The following is a 24,836-nucleotide window of genomic DNA, read 5'->3' as shown; positions in this document are numbered from 1 at the left end:
CTGTGTTTGGATTATTGCATTTTTGAACTGGAATGGTTGCCTGCTTTACCCAGGTTTGTTTTTTTTTGCCCAATTTGGCTAAAATAAAGTAAAACTTGATTTCTGATCTGCTCTGCACATTAACCCATGTCTGCATTACAGGTTCTGCAATTGGATTCACTTAAAATTCTCAATGGTACAGCGTGCTGGAGAGATTTTCGATCGGGCGACAGTTAATGATACTGAGAGCTCTATACTTACAATTATAGTTTTCCATCGAATTGACCAGATTAATCCCTAACCAGGCACCTTTGGAAACATTGGCAAAGCTTCACCTTCACATCACCACAAATATTGTCTTTGTTCTCTCTATCCTTGCCTTGTTTCTCTCAACTCTAGCTCTGATTCAGTCGAAATATATACTCCGCGGATCTCTGTTGACCTTGGTGCTTCTAGCATATTTCTGCGTACATTTAACCCAGATTTCTAGCATCTCCACTTTCCTTTGTTCTTCTTGACCCCTATAGTTAGGGGGGTCAGACTGGCGATTCTATGGATTCAGGAAAGGAATGCAAATGATAGTTTACCTCCCAGCTGTCAGGGTCCAGGATGTTTCTAATGGGGTCCACAACATCTTGAAGTGGGAAGTAGAACAGCCAAAGGTTCATGGTACATTTTGGTGCCGACGACATAGGTAGGAAAAGGGAGGAGGTCCTGAAAACAGACTACAGGGAGTTAGGAAGCAAGTTGAGAAGCAGGACCTCAAAGGTAGTATACTCGGGATTATTGCCTGTGCCACATGACAGTGAGTATAGGAATAGAATGAGGTGGAGGATAAATGCATTGCTGGGGGATTGGAGCAGGGGGCAGGGATTCAGGTTCCTGGATCATTGGATCCTCTTCTGGGGTAGGTATTACCTGTACAAAAAGGACAGGTTGCAGTTGAATCTGAGGGGGACCAATATCCTGGCAGGGAGGTTTGCAAAGGCTGTTGGGGAGAGTTTAAACTAGATTGCTGGGGGGTGGGATCGGAACTGAACTGACGAAGGAAAGGGTGGTTGGCTCACAAATAGAGAAAAGTTAGAGACAGTGTGAAACAGAGGATAGGCAGGTGCTAGAGAAGACTGATGATTTGAGAGGTGTCTATTTTAATGCGAGGAGTATTATGAATGAAGTGGATGAACTTAGAGTGTGGATCAGCACTTGTAGCTATGAAGTTGTGGCCATTACAGAAAATTGAATGGTTCAGGGGCAGGAAGAGCTACTTCAATTGCCAGGCTTTAGATGTTTCAGAAAGGACAGGGAGTGAGGCAAAAGAGGTGGGGGTATGGCACTGTTGATCAGAGATAGTGTCACAGCTGCAAAAAAGGAGGAAGTCATGGAGGGTTTGTCTACAGAGTCTCTGTGGGTGGAAGTTAGGAATGGGAGGGGGTCAATAACTCTATGAGGTGTTTTTCATTGATGACCCAATAGCAACAGGGACATTGAGGAGCAGATAGAGAGACAGATTCTGGAAAGCAGTAATAATGATAGGGTTGTTGTCGTGGGAGATACTCATTTCCCAAATATTTATTGGCATTTCCCAAGAATGAAAGGATTAGATGGGGTGGAGTTTGTTAGTTGTGTTCAGGAAGGTTTCTTGACACAATATGTAGATAAGCTTACAAGAGGAGAGGCTGTACTTGATTTGGTATTAGGAAATGAACCTGGTCAGGTTGTCCGGTCACTCAGTAGGACAGCATTTTGGAGAAAGGGATTACAATTGTATCTCCTTTACCATAGAATTGGAGAAGGATAAGAACAGACAAGTTAGGGAGATGCTTAATTGGAGTAAAGGGAAATATGAGACTATCAGGCAAGAACTTGGAAGAATAAATTGGAAACATATGTTCTCTGGGAAACGTACGGAAGAAATGTGGCAAATGGTCAGGAGATATTTGCGTGGAGGTCTGTGTAGTTATGTTCCTATGAGACATGGAAAGGATGGTAGGATACAAGATCCATGGTGAAGAAAGGCTGTCGTAAATTTAGTCAAGAATAAAAGAAGAGCTTACGGAAGGTTCAAAAAACTTCATAATGATAGAGAGCTAGAAGATTATAAGGCTAGGAAGAAGGAGCTTAAGAATGAAATTAGGAGAGCCAGAAGGGGCCAAAGCATTCTACAAGTAGGTGAAGTGGAAGAGGATAAGATGTGAGAGAATAGGACCAATCAAGTGTGACAGTGTATATGGATTTTAGCAAGGCATTTGATAAGGTACCCCATACAGGGCTTATTGAGAAAGTAAAGAGGCATGGGATCCAAGGGGACATTGCTTTGTGGATCCAGAACTAGCTTGCCTACAGAAGGCAAAGGTGGGCTGTAGACAGCTCATATTCTGCAGAGAGGCCAGTGACCAGTTGTGCACCTAAGGGATCTGTTCTGGGACCCCAGTCTTTGTGATTTTTATAAATGAGGAAGTGGAGCGATGGGTTAGTAAATTTGCTGATGACACAGAAGTTTGGGGTGTTGTGCATAGTGTGGAGGACTGTCAAAGGTTACAGCGGGACACTGATATATTGCAAAACTGTGCTGAGAAGTGGCAGATGGAGGTAAACGCAGATAAGCGTGAGTTGGTTCATTTTGGTAGGTCAAATATGATGGCAGAATATGATATTAATGGGAAGACTCTTGGCAGTGTGGAGGATCAGAGGGATCTTGGGGTCTGAGTCTATGCAGGTTGATTGTGGTTAAGAAGGCATATGGAGCACTGGCCTTCAACAATCGTGGGATTGAGATTAAGAGCCGAGAGTTAATGTTGCAGTTATATAGGATCCTGGTCAGATCCCACTTAGAGTACTGTGCTCAAATTTGGTTGCCTCACCACAGGAAGGATGTGAAATCCATAGAAAAGGTGCAGGGGAGATTTACAAGGACTTCACCTAGATTGGGCAGTATGCCTTATGAGAATAGGTTGAGTGAACTCGGGCTTCTCTCCTTGGAGCAACGGAGAATGAGAGGTGACTTGATAGAGTTGTACAAGATGATGAGTGGCATTAATTGCATGGATAGTTAGAGGATTTTTCCCAGGGTTGAAATGGCTAGCATGAGAGGACATATTTTTAAGGTGCTTGGAAGCTGATACAGAGGCGATACAAGGGGTAAGTTTTTTATGCAGAGAGTGGCTGGCAATTGTGGTGGAGGTGAAAATGATAGGGTATTTTAAGAGACCCCTGGATGGCTACATGCCTAAATGGAGGGCTATGGGTAAGCCCAGGTAGTTCTAAGGTAAGGACATGTTCAGCACAGCTTTGTGGGCTGAAAAGCCTGTATTGTGATGTAGGTCTTCTATGTTTCTATGCTTCCATGTTTCTATGTTGTGGTAAATCTTTCAATTTGTGGAGGACATCAACATCAGATTGGCCATTAAAAACTTTGGATTCCAAAAAGATTTCATGTCTAAAGCACTTGACTCCTCCTTCCACATCGTTTGGATCAACTAAAAACTCTGGTTTAAACCATCATTCACACCCCTATGTCATCCACATTGAGTTGTTTTCCACTTGCTATTTATTCTCTAAGTGTGGGTCATCCAAACGATATATCGTTTCTCATGTTCAATACCATCCATGCTTCTGTTGTCCTTGCTGAAATACATTGGCTCCACAGTGCAGTTACTGGAGGGATGATTTGAAGGACGGTGTTGACTGAAGTTGGGGAGGATCATTATGAGCTTGTAGGATAGAATGGAAGAGAAGACTGCTGGCAAGTGGGTCTGCATTTGAAACTACCCACTGCATATGTGAAAATGCCTGTGATGACTAATCTTTGTATAAATATCCACTGTCACACGTGTATGACTGTCACAAAGTAGAGTCTGTTGTTCATTGTACTTTCAGTGTATTACTTTTGGACTCCCTTGCATTAAAAAAATAGAGTCATAGAAAAGTACAGGGCAGAAGTAGTCCCTTTGGCTTCTCTGATCTGCGCCGAGCCATTTATACTGTCTACTCCCTTCGACCAGCAGTGGGACCATAAACATCCATAGCACAACCATCCATGTACCTGTCAAACTTCTCTTCAACTTTGAAATCGAGCTTGCATGCACCAAATGTTCTGGCAACTTGTATCACACTGTCAGAACTCTTTGGGTGAAGAAGTTTGCCCTCATGTTCCCCTTAAACTTTTCACAGTTCAACCTTAACCTGTGATTGTAGTCCTAGAGTGGATAAAAAACCTGCTAGAAAATACACTATATCTCTCATAATTGTGTATAGCTAGACCAAGTCATCTCTCAGTCTACTGTATACTAAGGAATAAAGTCATAACCTATTCAATCTTGCCTTATAACACAGATCCCTCAGACCCTTCAGCATTCTTGTAAATTTATTAGGTACTCTTTCAACCTTCTTTAAATCCTCCCTGTACGTAGGCGACCAAAACTGCACACAAAATTCCACATGAGACGTCAGCAAAATCTTATACAACTTCAAGATAATATTCCATCTCCTGCACTAAATACTGATATTTATGGAGGCAAATGTGCCAAGGGCTTTCTTAATGACCGTATAAACCCAATTCTCCGTTTTCAATGAATAATAGATCTGTATTCAAAGGACCCTTTGTGCTACCACACTCTTCTTGCCCTGCCATTCACTATGGAAGGGCTATCTTGCTTAGTCCGACTGAAGAGCAACAGCTCACACTTGTCCATATTAAGTTTCATCTGCCATTTTTCAGCCCATTTTTCCAACTGGTGCAGATCCTGCTATGAGCTATATTAGCCTTCTTCGCTGTCTACTCCTGATCTTGGAGTCATCTGCAAATTTGCTGATCAGGTTAACCACATTAACATTCAGATAGTTTATATGCTGTAGATGAGAAACAACTTTGGACCCAGAACTCCAGTCAAAAGGAAAACTATTTACTACAGCTATCTGTCTTCTCCCACAAATCCAAAGCCTAATCCAATTTACTACTTCATCCCAAATGACAGTTGGCTGAACCTTCTGGACCAAACCCCATGCGCATGTTGACACATGCCTTACAAAAGTCCATGTAAATAACATCTACTGCCTTGCCATCATAAACATCCCTTGTAACATCCTTGAAAAACTCTGCAAGACTGGTTAGACATTCCCTATCACGCATGAAGCCATGCTGAATATCATTAATCAGTCCACGTCTGTCCGAATACACTCGTATCTGATTCCTCAGAATGCCTTCCAGTAACTTTACCATTACTGATATCAGGCTCAGCCTGCTATGATTTGCTGTTTTATTTTTAGAGCCTTTCTCAAACACCAGATCATCTTTGGCTATCCTCCAATCCTCCGGTAACTGATCGATCGCTAATGATGATTCAAATATCTCTGCTAGCTCCCCAGCAATTTATGGTCTTGCCTCCCTTAGGGTTCGAGGGAACAGCTTGCCAGGCTTTGTGAATTTATCCACTCTAATCAGCTTTAGGCTGGAAAGCAGCACCTCCTCTATACGGTGTATAGGTTCGTGAAGTTGATGCTGCTTTGCCTCACTTCTATAAACACTGTGTCCAGCTCCTGAGTAAATTCGGATGTACAAAATTATTTAAGGTCTCACTCTTCTTTTGGCTTCACACATGGACTATCATTCTGCTCTTGCAGAAAATGAATCCCTTAGGATTCAGCTTCACATTGGCTGTTAGAAGAGCCTCATTCCTTATTTTATCCCACTTGGTTTATTTAAGTGTTTTGTTGCATTTCTTATATTCCATAAGCACCCTATTATTTCCCATACCTGCTATACATCCCCTTCATCTTACTCTCCAGGACTTCAATATCTCTTGAAAACCAAGCTTATCTGTACATCGAATTCAGAAAGGCACATACAAGCTTTGTACTTTCAATATTTCACTTTTTCAGACCTCCCAAACACCAAATACCCTTTTGCCACAAAATAGCCCGTACCAATCCACACTTGCCAAATCCGTTATGATACATCTAAATCGGCTTTTCACCAATTTAGAATCTCAACTTGTCAATCAACTTACCTTTCTACATCACACACAAAATTCTGGAGGAATTCAGCAGACCAGGCAACATATATGGAAAAGAATACAGTTGACGTGCCGGTCCGAGAAATTTGGCCTGCTGAGTTCTTCGACCATTTTGTGTGTGTTACTTGCATTCCCAGCACCTGCAAATTTTCTCTTCTATCTTTCTTCATAGTTACTTTGCAAATCTGTTCTCAGAATGCAGACCCCATGAATGTCATCAGAATGCCCAATATGGCAACTCAAAGAATTTGTTGGTTAGTAATGAATAATCGTCTCTTTCATAATTGCATATTGTATTTTGATACAAAAAGTCATTCAAGTCATCATTAAAACAATGTGTAATGTTCAGAGAGAAGTGATGTATGTAGCCCTGAGCCCAGGTACTGATTGTTGGAAGCACGGGGCATGAATAGGCATCTCCAACTACACTTTCAATGGAGTGAGTTACAGGTTGTGTCGATATACAAAAAGAATACGATCAAGAAATGGTCTTCTGATGAAATCAGAAGACCATACTGATGAAATCAATACATACTGCATTTTCAACAAGTCATTTATTTTTTTCATCATTACTGCTAATTGCTTTGTTCTAGATTTAATCAACTTTGAACGGAAACTCTCAGATACCATGTCAGAATTGAAACTTTTTCTCTAAATTAGTAGCTTCTGGATCCAGTTGCTCTGCAATCAATGACAGCCTATTCCCAAATTCGAAGTTGCTTCTTTCAGAAACTAACTTGGATTTCAACTATTCATGCTTTCTTTCTCCAGCATGAAAAACCAATTCATACAATTTCCCTACTTAGCCATCATTGTGCTCGGGATGGAAGGAATAGGAATTGCGAAAATTTCGAGATTTATAAAGAAAATCAACATATTGAATACCTGAAATTTGTTTTAACGCTTTGCTCCTCTTTCTGTAATAGAGAACTCTGAAATGATAAACGGCTTACTTGTCAAACTGCAGAGTGATGTTGCTCGACTGATGGAGAGTAAGTTAAATAATCTGAATACTTTCATCTGCAGTTGTTCATTAAAAATTGGGGATTGCTAATTCCGCCCAGCTAACTTATTTTGTGTTCTGAAACTAAATTGTGCTTGGTTTAACTAAAAAGCAAACATCTTCTCTCCTCTCTACACACAACTGGCCAGAGGATTTCAGCTGCCCTGGGAGAGGGGGATATTGAACGTGGGGTGGTGGTGGGGTAGTGAATATAGCTGCTACTACGATGGAAAAAGGTCCCAGAACACAGCCCGGTCCACTGACTGGAGGGAGTTCCATTGCCGCTCTTTTGCCTCTCTGTAAATGAAAGATTTAATGTAGAGTAATTTGTGAAAGTCTTAGGCACATACACTGTATGAACTGCATTTGGTGGTTCTGGGCCTGTGTGCACAGGTACTCAGAAGAATAAAGGGGATCTAACTGAAACCTATCAAATATTGACAAGTCTGGTAAGAGTGGATGTGGAGCGGATGTTTGCTATTGTGGATGAGTCCAGGACGAGAGCACACAGCTTGAGAAAAGAGGGATGTACTTTTAGAACAGAGATGATTTTTTAAGCCTGTGCATGATGAATCTCTGGAATTCATTGCCATGGACTGCTGAGGAGGCTAAACCATTTGGAATATTTAAAGCAGAAGGTGATAAGCTATTGGTTAGTCAGGGGTCAAAGGTTATGGGTAGAAGGCAGAAGAAGGGCTTTGAAAGCTATAATAAGTCAGCCATGGTGGAATGACGGAGCAGATTCGATGGGCCGAGTGTCCTAGTTCTGTTCCAATGTTTTATGGTCTTATTGCCCTATCAGTTCAAATCCATTGACTTAAATCGATATCTGAGAACCAATTCTATTTGTATTTGTCATGGTGAAGAAAACAATGATGGGGCCAAGCAGACTTACACAGATTTAATTCTATGCAGTTGTTGCCCTCCTGATTTCAAAAGTTCAAAGATACTCCATTTTCAATGAATCATAGATCTGTATTCCAAGATCCCTTTGTGCTACCACACTCCTCTTGCCATTCTGTACACTGTGGAAAAGCTATCTTGCTTAGTCCTACCGAAGTGCAACACGTCACACTTGTCAATATGAAGTTCAATCTACCATTTTTCAGCCAGCGTTTCCAGCTCGTGCAGTTCCCGTTGCAAGCTATATCAGCCTTTTTGGCTGTCTACTCCTGATCCTGGAGTCATCTGCAAATTTGCTGATTAAGTTGACCACATTATCATCCAGACAGTTTATATACTGTAGATGACAAACATCTTTGGACCCAGTGCTCCAGTCAAAAGGGAAACCACACTCTGTCTTCTCCCACAAATCCAAAGCCTAATCTAATTTACTACTTCATCTCTAACGACAATTGGCTGAACCTTCTCGACCACGTTGACAAATGCCTTACTAATGTCCATGTAAATAATATCTACTGCCTTGCCATCATAAACATCCCTTGTAACTTCCTTGAAAAACTCTACAAGACTGGTCAGACATCACCTATCACACATGAGGCCATGCTGAATATCATTAATCAGTCCACATCTATTGAAATACACATGTATCGGATCAGTCAGAATACCTTCCAATAACTTTACCATTACTGATGTCAGGCTCAGCCGGCTATAATTTCCTGTTTTATTTTTAGAGCCTTTCTCAAACACTAGATCACCAGTGGCTATCTTCTAGTCCTCTGGTATCTGATCTATCGCTAATGATGATTCAAGTATCTCTGCTAGATCCCTGGCAATTTTTGCACTTGCCCCCTGTAGGGTTCGAGGGAGCAGCTTGTCAGGCCCTGTTAATTTAATCACCCTAATCAGCCTTAGCATAGCAAGCAGCACCTCATCTATACACCGTATAGGTCCATGTCATTGATACTGCTTTGCATAATATCTATAGACATTGTCCGGCACAGATGCATGAAATAATTCACTATCACTGTTAAATTCAATACATATTTTCAACAAGTGGTTTATTTTTTCATCATCATTGCGACTTACATTTTTCTAGATTTAATCAAATTTTGAATTGAAACTCTCAAATGTCAGTATTGAACATCTTTTTCTAAATTAGTAGCTTCTGAATCCAGCTGCACTCACAATCAATGCCAGCCTACTTGGAAATTTCAAGGTTGCTATTTTCAGGAACTAAGTTGGATTTCAACTATTCCTGTTTTCATTCTCCAGTATGAAAAACCAAGTCATAAAATTCTGCTACTTAGCCATCATTGTGCTAGGGATGGAAGGAACATGAAGTGCAAAAATTCCAAGATGTGTAACAATAAGCAACAGACTGAATATCTGAAATTTGTTCTAATGCTTTGTTCTTCTTTCCGTAATAGAAAATTCTGAAATGACAAACGACTCACTTGCTGAGCTGATGGATGAGGTTTCTCATCTGAGAAAGGGTAAGTTTAATAATCTGAAGACTTTCATCTGCAGTTGTTCATTAAAAATTGGGGATTGTTAATTCCGCCCAGCTAATTTATTTTGTGTTCTGACATTAAATGGTCCATGGTTTAACTAAAATGCAAATGCCTTCTATCTTCTCTGCACCCAACTGGCCAGAGTATTTCAGCTGCCCTGGGAGATGGGGATATTGAGCGTGGGGTGGTGGTAGAGTAGTGAGTATAGCTGCTACTATGAAGGAAAAGGGTCCTGACACAGCCCGGTCCAGTGACTTGAGGCAATCCCATCGCCGTTCCTTTGCTTCTCTGTGAATGAAAGATTTAATGTAGAGTAATTTGCGAAAGTCTTTGGCACATATATTGTATGAACTGCATTTGATATTTCTGTGCCTGTATGCACGGATGCTCAGAAAAATAAAGGGGATCTAACTGAAACTTATCAAATATTGACAAGTCTGGTAAGAGTGGATGTGGAGTGGATGTTTGCTATTGTGGATGAGTCCAGGACTGGAGCACACAGCTCTAGAAAAGAGGGATGTACTTTTAGAACAGAGATGATTTTTAAAGTCAAAGCATGATGAATCTATGGAATTCATTGCCATGGACTGCTGAGGAGGCTAAATTATTTGGAATATTAAAAGCAGAATGTGATTAGCTATTTGTTAGTCAGGGTATCAAAGGTTATGGGTAGAATGCAGAAGAAGGGCATTGTAAGGTATAATAAGTCAGCCAAGGTGGAATGGCAGAGTAGACTCGATGGGACGAGTGACCCAATTCTGCTCCGATGTCTTATGGTCTTATTGTACTATCAGTTCAAATCCATTGACTTAAACCGATATCTGAGCACTAATTCTATTTGTCAGGCTGGAGGAAAAGTTCCCAACAATGACGGCGCCACGCAGACTTCCACAGATTTCATTCTGTGCAGTTGTTGCCCTCCTGATTTCAAAGTTATAAAGAGCTGACGTGAGATCTGTAGGTATCAGTTTATCTTCTCATTCCATGGTTGTGGAAAGTTTATCTTCTCATTCCATGGCTGCTATGCATTTGAGTTCAAAGTCAGTAAAAGGCACAGTTCCGGGACCAACAATGCAGTAGTTCTGGAGTCTATTCTGGTCACTCTGAGACTGCTGCAGTTACACACGGCTCATTGGCCTGGGGCCTTTACATTACTAAGGATGTGGGTTGCTTGGCTTAGGATGTGTGATCAATAAGGCTTATAGCATGGAAGCCATTAATAGAGAGAATGCCAACAGCAGGAGTGGTGGGGACAGATGAGTCTCTGCTCAAACAGTCAATCTTTTTGATTGATGGTAACTGGAGGATGGACTTGAAATCTGCTTAACACTCTATGTTAGAGAGAACTTCTGTCGTAGAACCAGATCATGGAGTTTTCACGGTCTATGACTTCAGAGTTTTCTAGGATCTGGGTTAGTGGACAAACCGACAGTGAAGACTGAGAATGTTATTGCCCATTCCTGTGCTTTGTTTTAATTTTACACTGTTAATGCTCATTACCAGCAAGTTATAATTAGGTTTCTCCTGACAGTCTGGCAGAGTAACTGCTCATGCAAATGATAGCCCCTCTAAAGATAGAATACTTGCTTGGTCCTGAAAAACAAAGTCATCCTAGATTTTACGCTGATCTCTCCTGTGGAGATGGATGCAAAATATTTTTAAATTTATAGGCAAGAATATTGTCCACAGAACAATAACGAAGTCCTGAGCTACATGATGTATTTAGCCAGTATGAACATTTCTTACAGATGTGGTCGACACCAGAGTTATAATGTGATGTGGCTCCTACAAGGTTTGCGACATACTATAGATGTGAGCTTCAACATGATATGGCCTCGATGCTTGAACGAGAAAAAATCCATGTGTAAATGTGGGTAAGGACATACCAAGTGTTTGTGGTGCCTCAAATGTTCTTTATTTCTGTTTCAATACCTTCATAGGTATTATGCCTATCCAGTTATTAAACAAATGGCGACCCTTCAAAGAAAATGAGTATTATTTTACATCAATTCGATGCCCTTGGAGCGATGCGGAGAAACTCTGTGAGAGAAAGAACTCCAAACTCGTGGTCATTAACAGTCAAGAAGAGCAGGTAGGTCACATCCGTTCTATTTCTGCAACACACACAAAATGCTGGTGGAACACAGCAGGACAGGCAGCATCTATATGGAGAACTGCTGTCCCTCTCTTTTCCTTCACTACATCAACGACTGCATTGGCACTGCCTCCTGCATGCATGCTGAGCTCATTGACTTCATTGATTTTGCCTCCAACTTTCACCCTTCCCTCAAATTTACCTGGTCCATTTCCAACACCTCCCTCCCCTTTATTGATCTTTTTGTCTCCTTCTCTGGAGATGGCTTATCTACTGATATCTACTATAAGACTACAGATGCTCACAGCTACCTGGACTATTCCTCTCCCCAGCCTGTCCCTTGCAAAAATGCTATCCCCATCTCACAATTCCTCTGTCTCCACCGCATCTGCTCTCAGGATGAGGCTTTTCATTCCAGGACGAAGGAGATGTCTTCCTTTTTTAAACAAAGGGGCTTCCGTTCTTCCACCATCAACTCTGCTCTTAAACACATCTCTCCCATCTCCCGCACATCTGCCCTCACCCCATTCGCCCACCACCCCACTTGGGATAGGGTTCCCCTTGTCCTCACCTTCCACCCCACCAGCCTCCAGGTCCAACGTATAATTCTCCGTAACTTCCGCCACCTCCAACGGGAACCCACTTCCAAGCACATCTTTCCCTCCCTCTCTCTTTCTGCTTTCAGCAGGTATCGCTCCCTACTTGACTCCCTTGTCCACTCGTCCCCCCCATCCCTTCCCACCGATCTCCGTCCTGGCACTTATCCTTGTAAACGGAACAAGTGCTACACCTGCCCTTACACTTCCTCCCTCACCACCATTCAGGGCTCCAGACAGTCCTTCCAGGTGAGGCGACACTTCACCTGTGATTCGGCTGGTGTGGTATACTGCGTCTGGTGCTCCCCGTGTGGCCTTTTATATATTGGGGAGACCCGATGCAGACTGGGAGACCGTTACAATGAACACCTATGCTCTGTCTGCCAGAGAAAGCAGGATCTCCCAGTGGCCACACATTTTAATTCTATTTCCCATTCGCATTCTGATATGTCTATCCATGGCCTCCACTACTGTCAAGATGAAGCCACACTCAGGTTGGAGGAACAACACCTTATATACCAGCTGGGTAGCCTCCAATCTGATGACATGAACATTGACTTCTCTAACTTCCGTTAATGCCCTTCCTCCCCTTCTTACCCCATCCCTGACATATTTAGTTGTTTGTTTTTTTCTCTTTCTCTGCCCATCACTCTTCCTGTTCTCCATCTCACTCTGGTGGTCCCCTCCCCCTTTCTTTCTCCCGAGGCCTCCCGTCCCATGATCCTTTCACTTCTCCAGCTCTGTATCACTCTTGACAATCACTTTTCCAGCTCTTAGCTTCATCCCACCCCCTCCGGTCTTCTCCTATCATTTCGCATTTCCTCCCCCCCCCTCCTACTTTCAAATCTCTTAGTATCTTTCCTTTCAGTTAGTCCTGACGAAGGGTCTCGGCCCGAAACGTCGATAGCACTTCTCCCTATAGATGCTGCCTGGCCTGCTGTGTTCCACCAGCATTTTGTGTGTGTTTTTCGAATTTCCAGCATCTGCAGATTTCCTTATGTTCGTTCTATTTCTGCCTTATTGAGGGCACACCGTTCATGACCGTCATTAAACCTATATTACTGTATGCAAAGTTTGACTGATATTGATGATATATTAAGGCAGGAACTATTATTCCAAATGGTTAAACTGAAAGTTATTAGCAGGTCATCAAAAAAATTTCCAGGTCAGTGCTCACTGCTGCCCGTGGAGAGAAAGTACCTCCTCAGGACCCAAATCACCAGGTTCAGGAACAGCTATTAGCCCGATCCATCAATCTCTTGAACCAGAGTGTATAACTTCACTGAACCTCACTTGAACCACCACCAAACTATTACCAAAATCTATGGACTGACTTACAAGGGTCTGCAACTCCTGTTCTTGATATTTATTGCTTATTTATTTTTAATGTTATTTTTACTTCTTGTCCGCTCAATCTGGTAAATCTGAGGGCATTGCCAAGCATGGTCATTTCTGAATCGCTAGGAACTTTTGTATTATTGTAGTTCTGCTTAGCATTGTGACTTTTCTGAGAATTAAATAAATATTTATATTGCTGTGTAGGCCTAATTGTTTATACTATTATGTAGTGACTTTGGAGCGGTACCAGTTGTTGATATTACTATTAGGACAACATTAATATTTATATCCTGGATGCGCTTAATAGTCTTTCAATTTCTTCTTTTAATTCAGCATAAATCTGGTGTTTTTCACGTTGATTTGCGTATGTTACGTTTTCTTGGAATGGCGGTTTGTATTGAGTAATTTGTTCTTGCTTGTTTATCCTGTAATATTTTATCTGTATAGATTTTCCCATCTGTAATAATGGATCAGCTGTATTCTCATTTGTAGGACACCGAAACTGGATCAGGCTTGTATTTATAGTAAGGTATAGTGTCTTTTATGAGTCTGTATTTTGCAGCAAGATTTTGGTGAATGATGTTTGTTAATTAATTGTGCCTGTGTAACTAATCAGATTGAATTACACCACTACAGGATCCTGTAATGTGCTGGATTTAATATTTTGTATGTGTTCGTGTTTTATGATGTATATTTGATCATCTTTTGTGTTAACCACCTGATCCTGTACTGCCGCAAGGAAACTCTCTGCTTCTGGGGTGAGGTCTCCAACTCTAACCCAGTAGTTCGACACTTCCTTGTCGACTTCAAATCTATTCAGATTGTAGGGATATCTTCCATGGAGGATCCTGCTCTTTGTTCTGTAGTAAAAATTTATTCATTTGTCTGTGTTGTGCTTGCAGTTAAATCTAGTGGCCTATACTTTGGCACACAGGAGCAGGTGGTTAGCACAATGAGTTACCAAAATATATAATAAAAGGACAACAAAGTCAAGATCATATTTGTAGAAAATGCCTAGAGAATCTGGAAATAGAATCAGAATACCACAAATTATGTTATGACTGATCAGTAATTACAGAAAAGACAATCCATAATAACAGTCTGGATATAATAATACAGTATAAACAAGCAAAAACAACTTACTTGACACACATAGACCTTCTAATCACACATATAACTTACAGAAATCAATGTGAAAGACATGACAAATATGCTGAATTAAAAAGAGAGCATGAACAAGATACAGATTGCCCCATTAGTAATATCTACAATTAGTGTCATCCCAAAGGCACTACACTATAGCATTAAACAATTATGCCTACGCAGTAATATCTATGTAAATCTTCAGAAAGCCGCAATAATAAATACCACTAGAATATTCTGAAAGTTCCCAGCAATTGACAAATAACCATGCTTGGCTATACCCCTATCTGAGATTTTAACATCCTGAGATGAGAAAAGAATATAATAATAATAGACTAAATAAATTTAGGACATTAAACATAAAGAAAGTTGCAACAGAGCCAAAAGAATACAAAACAGAGTAGCAGGATACAATACAACCGATTGATGAATATGAAGCATATTTATCTGGGATATCACCAGGAAAGAAAATAGATTGTAGTGTGATAAAGGAATATCCTCTGAAAGAATTCACTTCAAAGCTTAAGAAAATCTGCCAAACTGAGTTCTACAGTAAAAAGATAATCAAGGCAGAAAACACTTTTGATATATCACCAGTATATTAATGTATTCTTCTGACATAGCACCTTGGTCCAAAACCATTCTGAAAAATTTACAAAGAAAAATAAGGACTGAAAGGATAAATTTCAGAAAACATTAAGTACATTTGAATGTGTTTAGATTAAAACTATCTAGGCCAGAAGGGCGAAGAAGAATAGCAGACATTGGCAATCTATTGAACAGTCAGATAGAACTTCTAAGGGTATACTTTTAAAATGAAAGCAGGAATCATCTCTCCACGCAAGCATATGCAATTCTGGTAAGAGGTATACACCACCAAAGTTAAATGAGAGCACAACCGAGAAAAATGAAGAATTTATCACTATTGAAAAAAAAGTTAACTAAAGGAAGGGTATTATCTACCATGGATGATAACTCCACGATCTGAGATGATGAGATGTCGACGAGGAAGCATCAAAAGCCTGGCTCCGAGTTGGAGACTTCTACCCAAAACAAAAGGGTTTCTTGTAGAAAAACAGAGACAGGAGGTTAACAAACAAACACACACACACACACACACACACACACACACACACACACACACACACACACACACACACACACACACACACACACACACACACACACACACACACACACACACACACACACACACCCGCCCCCCCAAAAATACCAATAAATTCAAGATGTTAGAAGTAGTAAGTGCCAGGAAAAAAACCGAAACAATCAAGCACGTTATATGATCCTGGCAGCAGTTTAACACAATCTGATTACTTACACAGGCATCATCATGGCAAACATTATTAAAATCTTGCTTTAAAATGCAAACTGGTAAAAAAGATTACAGATTTCTATAGATACACTCCAGTTCCAGTTTAAGATTCAGAATACCACAAATTATATTATGATTGATGCATTATTATAGATGAAACAATCCATTATAACTGTTTGGATATAATAATACAGGATAAACAAGCAAGAACAGCTTATTTAATAAAAATAGATATCCCAAGCACACATAATGTACAGAAATCAACAAGTGAAAACACCAGAACTATGCTGAGTTAAAAGAGGGAACTGAAAGACTTTGGAACAAAGACACCGTGTACATTGTTTCAATAGTAATATCCACAACTGGTATCATCCCAAGATCACTTCACAAGAGGATTAAACTATTATGGCATTGACCTCCCCACATCAAAAGACTTGTTCTAGAACAGCTCCGGCCTATGGTTAGGCCATACTTAGACCCCCTCCAGTTCTCCTACCAGCCCCGACCAGGAGTTGAGGCTGCAATCGTCTACCTGCTGAACCGTGTCTATGCCCACCTGGTCAAGCCGGTGAGCACTATGAGGGTCATGTTTTTTGACTTCTCCAGTGCGATCAACACCATTTGCCCTGCTCAGCTGGGTGAGAAGCTGACAGTGATGCAGGTGGATGCTTCCCTGGTGTCATGGATTATTGATTACCTGACTGGCAGACTACAGTATGTGCGCTTGCAACACTGTGTGTCAGACAGAGTGGTCAGCAGCACTGGGGCTCCACAGGGGACTGTCCTGTTTCCATTTCTCTTCACCATCTACACCTCAGACTTCAACTACAACACAGAGTCTTGCCATCTTCAGAAGTTTTCTGATGACTCTGCCATAGTTGGATGCATCAACAGGGGAGATGAGGCTGAATACAGGGCTACGGTGGGAAACTTTTTCACATGGTACGAGTAGAATCATCTGCAGCTTATTGTGAAAAAGACTAAGGAGCTGGTGGTGGACCTGAGGAGGCCTAAGGCACTGGTGACTCCTGTTTCCATCCAAGGGGTCAGTGTGGACATGGTGGAGGATTACAAATACCTGGGGATACGAATGGGCAATAAGCTGGATTGGTCAAAGAACACTGAGGATGTCTACAGGAAGGGTCAGAGCCATCTCTATTTCCTGAGGAAACTGAGGTCCTTTAACATCTGCCAGACGATGCTGAGGATGTTCTATGAGGCTGTGGTGGCCAGTGCTATCATGTTTGCTGTTGTGTGCTGGGGCAGCAGGCTGAGGGTAGCAGACACCAATAGAATCAGAAACTCATTCGTAAGGCCAGTGATGTTGTGGGGGTGGAACTGGACTCTCTGACGGTGGTGTCTGAAAAGAGGATGCTGTCAAAGTTGCATGCCATCTTTGACAATGACTCCCATCCACTCCATCATGTACTGGTTAGGCACAGGTGTACATTCAGCCAGAGACTCATTCCACTGAGATGTAACACTGAGCGTCATAGGAAGTCATTCCTACCTGTGGCCATCAAACTTTACAACTCCTCCCTCGGAGTGTCAGACTCCCTGAGCCAATAGGCTAGTCCTGGACTTATTTCCACTTTGCATGATTAACTTATTATTATTAAATTATTTATGGTTTTATGTTTCTACTCTATACTTGGTTGGTGTGGCTGTAATGAAACCCAATTTCCCTTGGGATCAATAAAGTATGTCTGTCTGTCTATGTAAAGCTTCAGAAAGCCACAAAACTGAATACCATGAGAATAGTCTGAAAGGTCCTAGCAGTTGACATAGGTGTCTGCTTGGATCAGTCCATACCCCAGATTTTACCAGCCTGAGTGGGAGTAACTAATAATAATAATAATAATAATAATAATAATAATAATATTAAATTTTTATATTGCACATCTTGCTGTCTTTTGCACATTGATTGTCCATCTGTTCTGTTGTGGGTTGTATTTCATTGACCTGATTGTGTTTCTTGTATTTGCTATGAAACATAGAAACAGAGAAACATAGAAAATAGGTGCAGGAGTAGGCCATTCGGCCCTTTGAGCCTGCACTGCTATTCAGTATGATCATGGCTGATCATCCAACTCAGAACCCTGTACCTGCTTTCTCTCCATACCACCTGATCCCTTTAGCCACAAGGGCCATATCTAACTTCCTCTTAAATATAGCCAATGAACTGGCCTCAACTTTTTCCTGTGGCAGAGAATTCCACAGATTCACCACTCTCTGTGTGAGGAAGTTTTTCCTTATCTCAGTCCTGAAAGGCTTCCCCTTTATCCTTAAACTGTGACCCCTCATTCTGGACTTCCCCAACATTGGAAACAATCTTCCTCCATCTAGCCTGTCCAATCCCTTTAGAATTTTATATGTTTCAATAAGATCCCCCCTCAATCTTCTAAATTCCAGTGAGTATAAGCCTAGTCGATCCAGTCTTTCTTCATATGAAAGTCCTGCCATCCCAGGAATCAATCTGGTGAACCTTCTCTGTACTCCCTGTATGGCAAAAATGTCTCAGATTGGGGGACCAAAACTGCACACAATACTCTAGGTGCGGTCTCACCAAGGCCTTGTACAACTGCAGTAGAACCTCCCTGCTCCTGTACTCAAATCCTTTTGCTATGAATGCCAACATACCATTTGCCTTTTTCACCGCCTGTTGTACCTGCATGCCCACCTTCAATGACTGGTGTACAATGACACCCAGGTCTCATTGCATCTCCCCTTTTCCTAATTGGCCACCATTCAGATAATTATCTGTTTCCTTGTTCTTGCAACTAAAGTGGATAACCTCACATTTATCCACATTAAATTTCATCTGCCATGATTTTGCCCACTCACCTAACCTATCCAAGTCACCCTGCATCCTCTTAACATCCTCCTCACAGCTAACACTGCCGCCCAGCTTTGTGTCATCCGCAAACTTGGAGATGGTGCATTTAGTTCCCTCGTCTAAATCATTAATATATATTGTAAACAACTGGGGTCCCAGAACTGAGCCTTGCGGTACCCCACTAGTCACTGCCAGGCATTCTGAAAAGGTCCCATTTATTCCTACTCTTTGCTTCCTGTCTGCCAACTAATTCTCTATCCACATCAATACCATACCCCCAATACCGTGTGCTTTAAGTTTGTGCTTTAGTGAATGTCTGCAAGAAAATGAATCCCCAGGTTGAATATAGTGACACCTGTGTACTTTGGTAATTTAATGCTGTACACAACCCACTTCCCACTTACGTTATCCACCGTAATCCCTAACCTAATTCTCGCTCCTGTGGGCCAGAGGAAAAGCAGATGAAGTTTCCTGTAATTAAATCTCTTGGTGTTTGAATGGCATCCGAAACACTGTAGTGAGCAGAAAACTGTGAGCTGAAACTGAGCTCAACAGCAGAATACATACGAAGAAATCTGCAGATGCTTGAAATTCAAACAACACACACAAAATGCTGGACAATACCAAGCTGATGTAGAGATAGAAAAGCATTTTTCATATCAACCTAAGACTGGTTTCATCCTCAAATTTGCTCCAGTGCAAGGCAGTTTGCCAATAACTTCCTTTTTTTGTCTGTCCTTCATCCCTAGTCCAACCTGTACATCATTCATACTGCTGTTGAGACAACACACACAAAATGCACTGTCGATGTTTTGGGCTGAGACCCTTCATCCTGACGAAGTCCTGACTCATCTCAGCCCAAAACATCGACAGTGCTTCTCCTTATTGATGCTGTCTGGCCTGCTGTGCTGTGCTCCACCAGCATTTTGTGTGTGTTGTTTGAATTTGAATTAGTCATGCCGTTAACACTGGCAAATCTGATCATGTGAATATATTTCTATGTATCTGGCAGGAATATATCAGGATGAATGCAAATTGTGACCGTTGGATTGGACTCCATGACAGAGCCAAAAACGGGACTTGGCGTTGGGTAGATGGCACTGATTATGCATCCAATGTCAAGTGAGTATATTTTTACCTCACACAGTGAAAGACCTTCACCTGCAGTCTACTGAAGTATGCTATTATCCCCCTTTATTACAGAATTGTGTGCAGTGTGAATAACGTTGACCTCTGCCTCAGTTCACAGTTTCAAATCACCTTCCCTTTTTCTTTCCTGGATGTGTTCTTTTTATACTTTTCTCTCTCTTGCTGACGTACACTCGGTGGTCAGTTTATTAGGACACACCTGCACCAGATAAAGTGATACCTGAGTGTATGTTTGTGGTCTTCTGCTGCGATAGTCTATCTACTTCAATGTTAGACATGTTGTGCGTTCAGACATTCTATTGTGCACACCACTATTGTTCATATGGCTATTTGAGTTATTGTCGTCTTCCTGTCAGCTTGAACCTGTCTATCCTTTCTACTCTGATATTTCCCATTAAAAAGGCATTTTTAGCCACAGAAGTGCTGCTCACCGGATCTGTATTTGTTGTTTGTTTTTAGCATGATCACGTCACTTAGATCACATTTATTTCCTTTTTCTGATGTTTCATCGAATAACAACTGATCTTCTTGGTCATGTATGCATACTTTTAAGCATTGACAGATTACAAGTGCCTAATTTCACTAATACCTTCCTCAGTATGCACATAGTTAAAATCTCTAATTTTGTATAAATTCACAAGCCTGTCCTATCACCCTCAGTACCAGCCCTGGCAGAGCATTCCAGGAACCTACACTCTCTGTGAAACATTGCGTCGAGATTCCTCCTCTCACAATAAATACATACTCCCCAGAACTGCACATTTCGATCCTGCAAAAAATAATCTGACTGTCCATCTATGCCTTTCATAATTTTGTATTCTACAGTCAAGTCTTCACTCAGCCTCCATTGCTGCAAGAAACCACCTTAGGTTTGTGCAACTTTTTATTGCACATATCTCAGCCAGGGAGCATCCTGGTAAACATTTTCTGCACCCTCTCCAAAGCCTCTACATCCTTGCTGAAATGGGGCAAAAAGAATTGAATACAATAATTGAGGTGTAACCTAACAAAAGTTTTGTAAGGCTACAGCATTACTTCCTGATTCTTGAACAGAATGCCTAGACTAACAAATGCAGGCAACCCTTCGCTTCTCTCCCACTGTCAAACAGAGCAGCCACATCCAGGGAGCTATGAAAATGGACGCCAACATCTGTCAAGGCACGTGTCACTATCTCTCTACTTCTTCTTTACACTTGATCTCCCAAACTGCCACATCTCACACCTATCAGGTTGACATTAATCTTCAGGCTGTCTCTCTGCAACTGCAACTGATCTATATCCGTCCATACCCTTTGGTAATCATCCACACTAATAACAATGCTGCTGATTTTCGTGACATCTGCAAAATTAATAACCCACCCATGCACTTGTTTATTCCAGCCATATATATACACACACAATCATCAGAAACCCCAGTACATATCCGTGAGGAACATTACGAGTAATAGACCTGCAAGCTGAGCAAGAGCAGTTACCATGGCCGCTCTGTCTTCGGTGGACAAGCCAATCCCAAATCCAAGCACCCAAGTTCACAACATTCTCATCCAGGGATCATTTACTTTGATGTTCTTGTCTTTACTTCTTTCCGGCGTTTCTTGTACTCACCTCTTAATGGCTCAAACCAGTCCTAAACTCCTCAAGCAACTTTTACAAATCGGCCTGGGCTTACTCAAAATCAGCTACTTTCAATTAACGATAGATAGATCCTGCCTCATACTCTCGGCATTTGCACTACCCCAATTTAATGTTTTTTTGTAATGTCCCTATTTATCTTTATCTATATACATCTTTAAACTTAAGGAGTTTTGATCGCTAAATGTTCCTCCACTGGAGGTTTAACTACCTTGTAAAGCTGATTTCCCAATTTAAAATGCAGTGTGGCTGATCTGTGAGTCGGCGATCCACTCTGGTAGCTCTTTTGCACTTAGATTACACCGTGGAAATTGAAGTAGCTTACTGCGTCAAACCAGTCGGGTTCACACTTTAACATTTGATTCACAATGTCCCGGTGTTTATTGGAAGTTTGGATGGAGTTAGGGAATCAGGATTCTGTATATAAATGAATGTTCAGGAACAAACAACGGATTCTACAAATATGGTGGTGATTCACAGTTATGGGGTCAATGTTGTCGCCGCTAAATGTGTAACATCCGTCGGCAGTTGGTCCTCCAGCTGCCGGGGCAAGGCAATAGTTTTTAATAAGTTACTGTATCTAAATGTCCATTGTTTTTCACCACATCTCCCTTTCCACTCAGATTCTGGGCAAACGGTGAACCCAATGGTACTGGAGGAGTAGATGAAGATTGTGCCTTGGTCGGCGAAAACGGATTGTGGCACGCTCGGCCATGCAAAACTTGGCTTTTCCTTATCTGTGAGAAACGAGCAGACTAAAATTCCTCCAAGCTATTGTATACTCAGGGGAATGTGGGCGGTAACTACGTTTGTAAACTTTTTTCCTGTTCACGAGACGAGTAGCTCGAAGCTGGGATTGGCGTGGTGGGTGCATGGCCAGATCTCTCTTACCCTTCACCAGGTTGTCCCGAAAGAAATCTGCGCGGCACAGTAGTTTTGTGCCGTCAAAGTCAATCCTACGGCTATTACAAATGTAATGTTCTGCTACCGCCAATTTCTTCGGGTAACCCTGCCTCGTTCATCTGTTTTTTTTTGTTAAACCGAACTCCCAACCGTTCTGTGCACCTTTCATCTGTCCACCCGGATCCTGGAAGACTTACCAGAACTTGTTCAAGTTTAATATCTGGCTGGGTCTGTAACCGCTGGGTTATTTTCCAGGCGCCGACCTTTTTTTTAAAAATTGTAACTTGACAAAACTGCCAACAAACTGGGATTTATTCAAATCAAACCCGATTCCAGAAAGATGGGCTGTCAGCTCTAACTTCTACCAGGCAGGTGGTTGGAATTGATCCGAGTGTTGCCAAGTCTAATCCGACCTGCCAGTCCCACACACGCCTCTCCTTTCCTGTTTTCTTTCTATTCGTTGACAAAGCTGCTCCTTCTTTTCCCACGCCCACCCTATTATTTTTGGACATTGTATCAGTATCTGGATCTAACCTACAAGACTATGCTCAACTATCTGCCGCTTTATAATAATGAATATCCAGTAAAATTTGTTGGTTACTTGTATGTCAATACTAACAACTTAACCCTGAATAAAGTAGATATGAATTTAGGAGTGTTGTGGTATCGGCTGTTACCTTGTCTGCACTCAAAGGACTCAGAAGCCTTCGGAGGGATTGTGCTCGCACGATCTACTTACGAAATCCAAGATTTTGTATGCTTCATCAGCTCTTTCGGTATGTTCTGCCAACTACGAGGAACTATACAATCCACTCTTATTCCCATCGTGACTTTGAAAAGGCAGAGTTCCCTCAATGTTTTCTTGCCCCACTCCTCCTGCTTCTCACAATTCTCTGCATTAACTACAATTCTCCAATCTGCCCGCATTTTTCCTCTTCTACGACAGCCCCTTGGAGGTTGTCTGAGAGGGTTTCTTCCTTCCACTCCATATCTGTGCATTTGGGGGGTAAGTGATGTATCCCCCTCATAAGTAGGGAAATCTGTTACACACATTGTCGGGTAGTTTAGGATGTTGAGCTCCCCTTCTATTACTTGTGTTGTGCTTCATAGTGCTTTAAATTAATAGGCAAACCCTTTCTACATGCTGTATGTATATAAATGGAGATTTCTACATCGTGTTCGATCAATCACCGCAGAGTCCGACGATTCAGTTGGTCTACTCTAATTTCCAAGAAAAAAATGAAATTATCCCTGAATAATTTGCACCCGCTAGCTGTTCATATCTTGCTAGATGGAGTTCGGGGTAGGATTTCTATCGCCGACTCTTCTGTAGGATATATAACCGATTTCTGACAATGCAGGCCCTCGAGCTTTGATTTGGATAAGCCAAAATTGCTTGCTACCAATTAGTCTTGGATTTATTTGGAGACTGTCTTCTAAATTCAGAAAAATGTATCACTGATTAGTCACGCAGTAGGCTGTGCATATGTTACATATAACACATTAAGCTCCTCACTACCATCCATAAATATATTTCGTTTCAGCAACGAAACAGACCCAGCAGTGAGGAATTCCACACTCAAGGAATTCTGATGGCATTAAGTTAAAAAGGTTAAGGAAATTTGTTCCAAAATTCATCTACTGGTACGTTTTGATAATGAATTAGTGCGTTCTATTTTGAACAAAGTGGGAAGATGTACTGAAGATAGAAAGGGAGGTAGTCGGCGTGGTCTTCAAGCGTTATCTGTTAGAAAAGCCAACGCTGCTTAAAGTGGCTTAGATATGAAATTAATGGTTGTCAGAATGGCGTATTAACATGTTCTGATGGAACCAATGAGTGAACTTACTGGACCAAATTCTAAACAATTGCTTAGTGACAGTAACATACTATTCCATTAAAGTTGGAACATCAGCATCCACCTAATAATTCATATAATTTCACGACTATATACTTAGAACAGAAACAAGGTGCAAATTCATTCTGGCTAATGACCACGCTGTCAGTTTAGTTATGGCCAAATTATGGAAGAATGAATCAATATGCTGTAATGGAAATGGAGCCAGCTATAACTGCTATGGTCCATACAGTAGTTTTAAATCAGCTAATGATAATTTCCATGCATTGTACCGTCGGGACTAATTTTAAGTCCGACATTTTAACGATCTTCAGATGAGCGGAACTTAATACAGAGTAAACTCAAGACTCAGCAGTAGAAATTAAGGATGAAATTTTTTTTTCGGAAAATAATTCGAGGTATAAGAGCTCACCATCTCGCGACTTCAGCACATGGAAAGGTAGTTCACAGGAACTCGCTCCAGGAATTAGCGATGGACGCCGTTCCAGAATAACCTCAAATCGAACATAAAGCACAGGAACCTAGTGCGGCTCGAAATCAAATAACTA

The 24,836-nt window shown here is 41.4% G+C and overlaps 1 protein-coding gene across 1 annotated transcript; it reads left to right on the top strand.

Annotated features, from left to right (window-relative positions):
- Nucleotides 1–6,324: 6,324 nt before the first annotated feature.
- LOC132405921 (hepatic lectin-like) lies at nucleotides 6,325–22,288 on the top strand. Its single transcript, XM_059990902.1, has 6 exons — nucleotides 6,325–6,370; nucleotides 6,917–6,982; nucleotides 9,324–9,389; nucleotides 11,348–11,499; nucleotides 19,761–19,870; nucleotides 22,153–22,288. Exons 1-6 carry the CDS (start codon nucleotides 6,325–6,327, stop codon nucleotides 22,286–22,288), a joined length of 576 nt encoding a protein of 191 aa, XP_059846885.1.
- Nucleotides 22,289–24,836: the final 2,548 nt, after the last annotated feature.

This window comes from Hypanus sabinus, chromosome 16 (genome assembly GCF_030144855.1).
Source record: "Hypanus sabinus isolate sHypSab1 chromosome 16, sHypSab1.hap1, whole genome shotgun sequence".
NCBI classification, from domain to species: Eukaryota; Metazoa; Chordata; class Chondrichthyes; order Myliobatiformes; family Dasyatidae; genus Hypanus; species Hypanus sabinus.
The sequence above is the reverse complement of the archived record's forward strand: the minus strand, read 5'-3'. Positions and strand labels throughout refer to the sequence as shown.